Raw genomic sequence first — 11,224 nt, forward strand, 5'->3', positions numbered from 1 at the left:
TGGAAAGTTGTTTTCAGGTGGATAATTAGGGTTTTCCAGGATGTTTTGAATTAACGTTATTGGAATTTTACTGAAAATGAAATTTATTATATCGGGGTCTTTCTCTCAGCATAGGCTATTTGTCTCTACTGTTTGTGGGCATAGCTTTTGGGACACGATACATACACATAGAGTGTAAATTACTAGACCATTGAGCTCCTACAAAATCAGGTTGTTGAATGTCTCAAAAACGACAGACTTCAGAGCTTGGTATTCAACTTTTTATCGCAATGGAACAAATCCTAAAATTATGGTAACGCTGAGGGTCGGACCATCGAACAACTCATTAAACTGTTAGCAACTCGACAAATTAAGCTAATCACATCATGGTTGTGTTGAACATGAAGCATTTCAAATGCCACCCAATGTCGAATTTTCATTTCAATCACAACACAGCACCAATAAAAACATCACGTTATTTTTGTAAGTCAAAGAAAAGGCATTCAAAAATAATGGAATACCAAATCTTTTATGGGCCAGTTAAATAGGTTCCGCTGGTCGAACAGTGGCCCGCGGGGCCTGCCCTAAATGGCACATTTGCACAAGAATCTGATCTTACAAAATTAATATTGCTGCGAATATGCGTTCTTGCAAAACAACTATTTTCGTTCATTCGCACAAAACAACGTTCTCAGTATAGAAAATTTCACTTATGAGCAACATACAGAAGTTCGTCTTGCAAAACTCAAATAAACGTTTCACAAACATCCATTCCTGCAATACTAAAACGAGAATATCGGTCAGAGACCGAAGACTTATCGATCGAGAGTTAGGGGATCCCCCAAAACAGCGCTCTTACTCCATAGTGACACCTTGTGTCCCATCACTAGTTAATTAATAACTAATTAATGGCGTAAAACTGGAATTTAGTCAAGTTCGTTTTCAAAAACATCCTACAAGTTCTTCTCGCATAAGACTGTTTTTGCAAGCCACTTTTTCGTTGGTCTTATGTATCAAAGTATGAGTTCACGTGTGACACTGACTGAAAATCCATCGAGCTAATAGAATACTGTTCTTTTGTTACTTATCGATCTTAAGATCGGTAAGTATATTGATAGGTATTTGTCTGTATGTCTGTCTGTCTGTCTGTGTGTCTGTTAGATGAACGCGATATCTCACGAACGCGTGGTTGAATCTGCTCCAAATTTTGCATGTGCATGCATCTTACCTCGGACCAGAAGCCTATAAATTTTGAGTTAATTATGTCGTATAATTAGCGAGTTATTACCTAATTACCGATCTAAGATCGATAAGTCTTCGGTCTCCGACCGATATTCTCGTTTTGTATATTGTCGACAAACTTGGATGTAGCGGCCACTGGAAATTATTATGAGGATGATGCTAGAAGCAGACAGATTCAATTACCAGGGAAGTTGTACAATAGAAGCACTTAGTTCTCGAGTTCAAACGGAACTGATGATAAAAAATGAATGAACCATGTCATTAAACTCATTTGGCGAGTGGTATCACATAGCATAACTTATTGTTAAATATATACCCATCGTTCAGAGTTGTTTTGCACAGTCAGGAAATTGAGGTACTTGACGCTAGCATGAATCCTATTATAAATTTCGCCAAATATGGGAACGGAAACCATGAATCATGTCATTTCCAACCTATTAAAATAAAGAAAAATAGAAGTTTGAATCCAAATTTGTGGGCGAGTTACTGACTCAACAGTCGTTGCCACAACTTTGTCATGCATTTGACATTGTGTAACTCTAAATCATTCTTCCTTGCGTAATAGCATTTTTAAAATTTGCTTCACTATTGTATTGTTTGGTATTTGATCAGCAATTCCCGAAGGCATATGTGGGTGAAGGCGGAGCGATTTATATTTTTGAAAATAAAATATATATCAATAGTCTTTTACACCTAAAGAAATATAGTGTGTAAAAATGCTGCTTCATATATTAGTGTACGCAATTATACTACTGGTAACAACAAATCTAGACGCATATGGGTTCAACTTGGCCTTAACTGACGAAACAACACAATATATGGTATCACCTGTTGTTGCACAATTTGGTATCGATTCATCACTTCAACTACCCACCAACGTAAACAGTTCTTTCTATGGATACGAATTCAAAGTACATGTCAATAGCGGTGGAAATATCAGGTAAATGAATTTTAAGTTAGATTGATCAACGCGTCCATCGAAGCGGTAAGCCGTTGAAACTTTGTTTGCCTTTGTTAGGTTACAAACACACATTTCAGATCAGGGATCCTAAACGTTCATTCTCTCATTTATTCTTGGATAAACTTCAATGTGGATCTCTCATTTGAGAACTGATTTTATTCTTCGCGTTTCATTTTAGCATGTTGATCGGATCTCCAAAAATGATAGATCCTGCCTCTATAAATTTGCAGATATCTGGAAGCACAAACAAAACGGAACAAATTGGTTAGTTATATCATAATGACGAAATAAACTTTTCTTTTTTGAGACCTATGTTCACGTTTGTGAAAAATATTTTACGTGTGGTTGGACGATTACGTCTTTGTAAAAATACACCCAAGGTTTGCCTTGAGCTAAATGTGAGTTCTACTATATTGTGAGATCTAACACTGTATAGCGTGAGATCTGACTCAGGATGTGTAGAAAAAGGGATAAGAGATATAGTGCTATACTAACTTGAGGGCTAGGGTTAAGGTTGATAATATTTTCTTCACATATATAACCGACGAATATAATTGATAATGGGCAAATATTCAATGGTAACGGTAAACTATCCATGTCGAGTTTTTGCTAAATATTCGGAAAAAATATATTTTCACCAAGAACTTTTGTATAAATGTGATTCCACGAGTGACCGTTATCCCATAATATATATTATGGTTGATTAACGTTTACGCCAGAGGTTCCCAAACCAGGGGTCGCGACCCCAAATTGGATCGGAGTGATAAGTAGGACGTAGGGTTGCAAACAGGTCGTGGGGTCGCTGAGGTATGGTAGAGGAAGGATACACAAATCATCTAAGATTTGACAAACCGTGTTAAATTTAGCAGTTTGTACCATGGCTTACTGTAAAACAGGCTCGTAAGCATCGCTCTATGCTTAAGCTATAGAAAATGTACGTGCTTAATGTGACATCACTGTTTGGTTTTATCTTATTTTACTTAGTACCGCCACATGACCAAACTCAAAAGTCCAGTGAAAGAAATTTTAAACTAAAGTTTCATGAAAAATATATATATTGACCTGGGGTCGCACTGGGCACTTGAAAGTTGTCTTTGGGGTCGTCCTGAAAAAAACTTGGGAACCCCTGGTTTAAGCCGATGACTTATATGGTAGTGCATTGTTTTATTTGGGCACATACCCCTCCTATCTAAGACTTAACAAGTAGAAACTGTGTGGAACTGAATAAGACTCTGATCTCTCGATATGAAACCTCAGATTTTATTTGACAAGTTTTACATCTTACATTTCTTGCATATCAATATGTACTATTTAAAGTAGAACTGCAATTTGTAGTTATATTATAGAGCCAAAAGGAAGCGTTTACGTTTGCCAACTTAACGAGACGATTTTTCAAGGGATATCACCAAAATGTACAGTTAGTAAACCCACAAAGCCCAAAGCAGGAGACAATTTTGGGATATCAATATCGACAACGGTTTCGGCGAATATTACGGTAAAATATACGAAACATTCATCATATATATATATATATTATATTTATTCAAACAGATCAAATAATAATGTATTTTTAATTGTGCTTACCAATGTCCAACAATGGAATGTAAATCTGTTTATACGCAAAATCACATGCACCGGTTCAAAAAAATGTCTCAACTGTCCCAAATGTTAATTATGTCCCTGTATTTTCGAGTTTTATCGTCAAGTATAATATCAATTGGTGGTATTGCAAAAGCTATGAACCAATTTATGGAACGTTTGCTTGCGCTTGGATATAGAAAACTTTTTGTAACCCACCATTGTTAGTTAATTCGCTTGACTACAATCATTTCAATTTGACTAAACTTACCCCAATCTCAGTTGTTAACGCCTGGTTTTCATGGGGGTATAAATATAACATGAATACTTTAACATTTAAAGTCATGCTCGATAACTCGAATGCAAGATTGTGGAATTTTGAACTACACACCAGGATTTTGTTTCAAGTCCAACAATTTTGGTTTAACGTGGGAAAAGGATCAAAGAACCAAAATGCTTGGTAGGTTTATATTAAAATTATTCAATGAACAAACGACGAGTACTTATTCTAAATTATTCTCATTTAATGTATGATATTTTCTGGTAATTTTAATTTTAGAGATCAATGCCCTATGTACAGATCCAAAAGTAAGCCTTCCGCATTTGCGTACTTGGCACAATGGTGTTCTCGTTATAACCTCCGCGCTTGACTAATATTAATTTTAGCATCGCTTGTAGTCAAAATCTATTTCATAATACATTCGAGGTTCATACACATACATAATGACCGTTTTGGTACACTTCCGTGCTCGCTTTGATATACGGTCGTCACACATATATATAATTTAAAATTTTTCAATTCAAGTTACTTCGAAATAACAAAAAGCATCCGTGTCGTTTATTTATGCATTACAGAATGTCCGAGAGGAAATGTTGAACTTCTATTTGTCTTGGATGGTTCTGGATCCGTTGGAGAACAAAATTTCCAGATAGTCAAGAACTGGGTAAAGACTATAACCAAAAAATTAGACATTGACAAAGGCGCAGTAAAAGTTGGAGTCGTTCAATATTCAAGTTATAACTATACGTAAGTTTATGCTAATACTATAAACTTTGAAAAAGCCATCTTATAATGCCGTATAAAGGTTATTGCATAATAAGTGTAGCCAACACGTTTCACAGTGCCCGGATAATCTCTAGAACAGAGATTTTCAACCAGGGTTCCGTCAGCACAGTCAAATATTCATGTAAGAAATGTGTTTCACTAGCGTTTCGTAAAAGAAGAAAACGTGTTTCGCGTCAAATTCTCGTTTCACATATTTGGCATATTGGCACTTTATATGATAACAAATATATTCATATAATCAAATATACATATGATCAATAGCACAGGGATTACTCGAGCCTCTGAAATTGGGTTTCGCTACACCAAGAAGGTTGAAACCACTGCTCTAGAAAGTTAATTTTGAAATTTCAGTAATTCTGTCTCCAACTAATTTATTTCATTTTTCCACATTTTCTTACTCATTTTAAATTATTTAACTATTTATTGTTTCAAATAAAATTAAATCAAAATAGTTTTAATTCTTCTGGGAAAGCTTTGCAGGAGCTGACTGCCCACTACTGCACTACTTGAAATCGGTCTTTCGGTAAATTATTATCTATATCGGTTATGGACATATAAATAGTTGATTCTATAGGGAGAAGCGATGCAAGTCTTAAGGATAAAGACTGTTCACCCTAGTATTCAAAGTTCGTTTCCCACGTTATTAAATTGACACGTGTTATGGAATGTGACTCCAATCTGGATTCCCTCAGACGATAATATGCACACGATGTTGAATGCCGAATTGTTGTATATTATTGAAAGATGCACGATCCAACTTCCAAATACAGATAAAATTGTAGCACACTTAATTCTAATGCAGTAAGATTACGGTCAGATCACAAGTGAAACAAAAAGCACGATATTATACAGTCCTCTCGGCAAACCGGAAACGATACGTCATCAAATTGGTCGAAACGAGAAAGGCAAGACATGTAGTGAATGCATTATCGCTGGTGCGAAACATAATGTGGCCTATTTGTGAAACATTACATGCTATTAATATGAAAGGGTTAAATACATTATAATCCATATTTACACAATGCACATTCGCTACAATTCTACTTCATACTCGGCTTCGACTTCAAAGCATTAACAACCCGTTTCCGAATCCGAGTAAACTGAATTATGACTATGCGGCCACGCAAAATTAAAATTAAAAAAACTTATGGTATTCACGTGCCTATTTCTATATATACTTCAATTCAATCGAAATTTCGGATTCCGTCTTCCGAATTTAGGAAAGCTGGAATTCCTACTCAATTTAAGATTTGACTAAGGCCATACATAATTCCAAGACAAAAAAATGATGGTGAACATAATGTTTTATTTTATTTATTACTTCAGTTTAGATATTCAGAAGCAACCCCAAATTAAAACACATATCAAAATAGGGGAGTACACCGACTACCAATCTTTTGCTGTGAGTAACTTGTTTTTTCCCATTTCATTTACTACTATTTCCTTATTAAAGAAGTTCTTCAAATTGCCAATCGGTTTCTAGCGAATCCGAAGACTACCATGAAATTTTTAATTATGTATTACGATATGAACAAATACTGAATTGGACACGGAGTGAACCTATATCTCGTTTTGTTATTACGTTGTTGTTGTTCTTGCTCTTTATTATGGACTTTTATCGTTGTTTTTGATTACTGAACCAATTGCTTCGAAATGTTTAGTTGTTAAAGATTGTAAGTTTTGCTAGAAGGCTATTGCTTTTGTTTATTCCGAATATTTTTGTGAGCTTCAATAGATTCGTGTTTTGTGTGCTATGACGTCATTAACGCGACATTTTAGCGACATAAAAACAATTTATTCTATGATCATTTTTCTTTTCGTAACTCAATTGCTTTGTTTCTGTAGGCTGCCATGAAACCGATACAAATATTTAAATGCTTTACCTATACCGGTAAAGCCTTGGAGAAAGTTGTTTACGATTTTGAAAATACTGAACATTTCAAGGGAAAAACAGCAAATCAAGTTATGGTTCTACTAACGGATGGATAGTAATTATTTATGTATTATTCGGGGCAAAGTACATTCAAAAAATAAGTTTCGAAATCGGTTGATCAGTTATGCACTCACTTGTTCACTGTGAGTGCATAACTGAGCAAGTTTCCGTTTATTTTCGTGATTTTTTACGTGAGAGATCTCTATCCAAGCTGGTACATGTACTCAATAATGATTCAATTTTTCCATTGTTTCAATGCCAGAAATAGAAGCAATACTTATTTATTTATACAACAGATGCTTACAATCTGAGATTGAGCTAAGTTGATAAAGTTTGAAGCAAAACTTTACCATTATAAATAGTGATTGTATACTTTCCTATAAGTAGTTTTTTAATATTGAAAAAAAGTCTTACGATTTTGAAAGTCTATAATGAAATTATTAAATACTCAATAACGTAACATTACAGCTTAAGGGCTAAGAAAAATTCGCAAAATAACTTGAAATTTCTTTTTTCTCCAGTGCTAACGATCCAGAATCGATTTCGTCAAATGCCGAAACATTACGGGATATGGGAGTAACAACTTACGCTGTTGGAGTTGGACGCTATAAAAGAAGTGAACTGAGAGTAAATATCATTTACAGAATCTATAAAGTGGAGATTTTCAGAATATTTTTGACAGCCACAATAATTCAAGCTGAAATATCTTTAACTAGCTGGGTCGTCCAATCGCATTGACGAAAAAATGAACATATATATATATATATATATATATATATATATATATATATATATATCCTAAGTGATTCAAGAGTCTTGCTGCACACTAACACAAATATATTTCTGTAACGTTTCGTCTGACCAAGGTCAGACTTCTTCAGACATACATAGTTCAACTATAACACGAAAAGCAGTTACATGCATATTTAAACAATCAGTTTAAAATTATGGGAGTCGCGCATGTTGAGTCGCGCATATAGTCAAATTGAATATTTGAATTAAACTCTCGAAATAATTAAATACGTTATAATGGTTAGTCATTTTAATTTCAGTTAATTGCAAATGGTAATACATCGGACGATACTCGCGTATTTATAGCTACAAACTTCGATGGACTCGATGCAATCGCAAATGACTTAGAAAATGAGATTGGAAGTCTTGCTTTAGAAGGTGGGCAATGTTTCCTTTTAGTGTATTGAAAATGTCTTTCTTTAAAATTGAATATATCAAGCCTCACTTACGGTATTTTTTTTTTTAATATTAAAGGTTCGAGTGTGGGACAAACAACAGCTGAATATAAAATGGAATTCGGGGCAATGGGTATTGTTGCAGTATACAGTACATTGAAACCGGAGATTCGAAGACTGCATAATAATACTTTAACCAGTTCGGTAAAAATTGTTTACTGCTATTTTTTTTATTAAACTGAGCAGGGTGTTGGTACAGTATGGCAGGGTTTTCCAAACTGGGGTCCGCAGACCCCTGTGGGGCCATCATGACTGCACAGGGGATTCGCAACGATATGGAAAGAGTTATCTTATTGAATTGCGTTAGTCTGTCAGTCAGTATTTAACGTTGATATGTTTGATTCAGACTTTCATGAGTTTTATTTCATCAAAGAAAACAGCATCCTTTCTCGTTGGTTAGCCACAGAAGTTGATACGACATAGGATGGGGGTCCGTCAAAAACAAGATTCACAAACAGTGATCCGCGACCCAAAAAGTTTGGGAAACACTGCAGTATATATGGTAGCCGATATAGATGTTTCCTCGACCCTTGAACCCAGAAAAATCACGCTATACTTTACTATTGAAAAATTTTAAATGCCTATTTTGCGAGTGTTTCAGAGAGTTGGGTTTTACAGCAATTTGATTTAACCACGTGCGCATACAGGTGCTACACTACTAGTTAATTTTAGCCTAGTCTATCACAGCTTTTTCGGACTAATTCTTGATTATGGTAATCAAACTAAAACTAATCAGAAGACATAATGACAATAAAATACCTCATTTACTGCTGATTTTTGCAACACAAATGGAAACTGACAAATAACAAACAAACGGCGAAAACGAGGCAATGTTTACAATCGTGCTTGAATATCTATCCTGGTCGAAATGTCTATAATTATGGTGGGAAATCGATGTTCGGGGAAACATCCATTACACATAGATGTATTGATATATTGCTATGGTCGATATCGACTACGTTGGCAAAAGCATTTACAGATCCGACAAGTTTCAAAAAACGTCAGTTCAGAATTGTGGTCTAAGTGCCTTGGTCGATATCGGTCAAAACAGAAATATCGATACATCTTCAGTATGCAATGGTGTGAATTGTGAGTGTGTATGAATGGAAAATATCGCGATATTTAGAATCTATAATGAAACGATTGGTTCGGTGTTTGTGCTCTGTTTAAGCGAAATGCGTGTCGGTGTCGCGTTGAGTGATAGTCTCTCGCTATGCTTATACAGCCAAAGGAATTAAATACGCAGCCCATCGAATCATATGTAGTCTATATACTGCAGAAGTGGATAAGGTTGTTAGATAAAACATCAAAATTTGGTTTTAGTTTGGTTGTGGCAGCATCCGGCGGGCCAGATTGAATTACAAAACGGGCCGGATTTGGCACGCGGGCCGTAGTATACCCATGTCAGGTATATCTGTATACAAGATACTTTCTAATGATTGTCGGTATATAGGCATACATGTTGTGTTGTATGCATAGTGATTTATGGCAATATTATATTCTTCGCTGCATAAGCATGTTACGTTACTAATCCTTCCGGCCGTAAAAGCTCAATGATATAGGGACATAAATGTCCTAACAACAATCGGGAATTTTTCGAGGTGGAAAAAGGTAGGTTTCAACTCTGACTATACTAATTATTTTTAATTTCAATTTGATCCAATTTTCTTATACCGTAGGTGTTTTTACAAATACTGAAATTATTGTCGATATATATCATATATTGTATATATATATATAGCTCAGAAGAATTTTGTAAGTGATAACCGTATTTTTAAAATTTTGTTTTTTGACTTCGATTTGAGAAAATCGCCTCCTTACAGACGGATTATTTTGTTTATAAGCTTTTTACAGGCCTGTTTCACAACTTCGGTTGCGACCTGTATAGTAGACCATCTGTGTTCCGTTACCGAAAAGTGTACCATCTCACAGTTCCGAGGCACGGTATATTATTACATATCAAAGGATTTAATGACAAATGCAGATCACCATCGGATTGGGGGAATATCATTGAGTTGAAATGCTGCATTTAGGATAGGATTAACATATTTAACGCGGGAAGAGGACAAGACAACCGCAACCGAAAAGCGGTTCGTGACCCATTACCTTATGGCGGCGAGGAGTCCAGCAATGCCATCTCACATAATATAATTATTCCCCACAGAATTCGAACCCACGCAGGGTAATCAGACGCCCGAAGAGAGCGTATTTTAACTATAGCAGGGTAGGATGAGATTTACATATTTATTCCGAAAGTTAGGTAAGTCGATACGACGGCTTAATCATATGGCGAACTACGACCCCTCGTCCGGTTACCAGTCCATGTCGGATATGGGTTTAGTTAGCCAACATGGACTTGATGGTGGAAGAAGCCGTTATCGACTAGCCGTTACGTGAACACCCTAACCACGACGTGCCGCTTGGCTGAGCTCATCTATTTTAAACATTTTTTCTGCATTTGGTATTTCATTAGACGTAGCCTACACCGCATTCTCGCGTCTAAAGTATGATGGAATTCCATATTTTGTGTGTGTAATCCAAAATTGAAAACGTTTCTCATTTAGCAAGAGATTAGGTATACGTTTGATAGAGTAGAAGTTCATCGCTCTGAAGTTGCACGAACATACTGACAGATTCTTACAGACAAAGACGTTGGATTTCAAAACAAAGGCCTCTCATGTCATCGCTATAATAAAACAGAATAAATACTGGACAAACTTGTTTCATGTAATATCGATCATCTGCAAAAACTTTGCGACAACCAGATATCCGCAATTGTAATATCCGATTACAAGTCGCTTTTCAGCTTCGGACGATGATGGGCGTATCATAACAATTCCTACATCTTGCTTGCAACGTTAGATGACAACCAGGAGAGCAGGAGTTTAATCCCAAAAATATAGACACACGAACACGAATAACATTGTTTTTTTCTGGATCCGCAAGCCTGTTATACTTGGGTGTAATTTTTACCTATATTAATAATTTTAAATTGCTCATTTCTCTTTTAATCCCATTTGATTTTTTTCTATGATACCGTACTATACTAATCCATGATAAATAAACTTATAAACAGCATTTACACGAGGGTCGTGAGCCTAGATAACCCTTATCGGTCCTACACACCTACCCACAGTCGCGCACTAAGAAATTCCTAGTAATGGATTGTTGAAATATTTTATGCATTGAAAAAATTATTCATTTTTAAAATATGTGTT

At 35.5% G+C, this 11,224-nt stretch overlaps 1 protein-coding gene across 2 annotated transcripts; it reads left to right on the forward strand.

The window, feature by feature from the left end:
• Window positions 1-1,963: 1,963 nt before the first annotated feature.
• On the forward strand, window positions 1,964-11,204 carry LOC120344291 (integrin alpha-X-like). Of its 2 annotated transcripts, XM_078112483.1 has the most exons (11): window positions 1,964-2,161; window positions 2,361-2,446; window positions 3,529-3,677; window positions 4,103-4,220; window positions 4,616-4,787; window positions 6,153-6,228; window positions 6,672-6,814; window positions 7,281-7,386; window positions 7,812-7,929; window positions 8,026-8,150; window positions 10,813-11,204. In XM_078112483.1, exons 1-11 carry the CDS (start codon window positions 2,040-2,042, stop codon window positions 10,837-10,839), a joined length of 1,242 nt encoding a protein of 413 aa, XP_077968609.1. In that variant the 5' UTR covers window positions 1,964-2,039; the 3' UTR covers window positions 10,840-11,204. The 2 variants fall into 2 exon arrangements, with proteins under 2 accessions (XP_077968609.1, XP_077968608.1); XM_078112482.1 differs by having other exon boundaries at window positions 1,965-2,161; window positions 8,026-11,204.
• The last annotated feature ends 20 nt before the right edge of the window (window positions 11,205-11,224 follow it).

Source organism: Styela clava, chromosome 5, assembly GCF_964204865.1.
Source record: "Styela clava chromosome 5, kaStyClav1.hap1.2, whole genome shotgun sequence".
NCBI classification, from domain to species: domain Eukaryota; kingdom Metazoa; phylum Chordata; class Ascidiacea; order Stolidobranchia; family Styelidae; genus Styela; species Styela clava.

Coding starts and splice junctions, on each gene's coding strand:
- LOC120344291 (XM_078112482.1), top strand. CDS start 2,040: ATGGTATCACCTGTTGTTGCACAATTTGGTATCGATTCATCACTTCAA. Junction 2,447..3,528: donor AAACAAAACGGAACAAATTG/GTTAGTTATATC, acceptor GTTATATTATAG/AGCCAAAAGGAAGCGTTTAC. Junction 3,678..4,102: donor CGGTTTCGGCGAATATTACG/GTAAAATATACG, acceptor TAACATTTAAAG/TCATGCTCGATAACTCGAAT.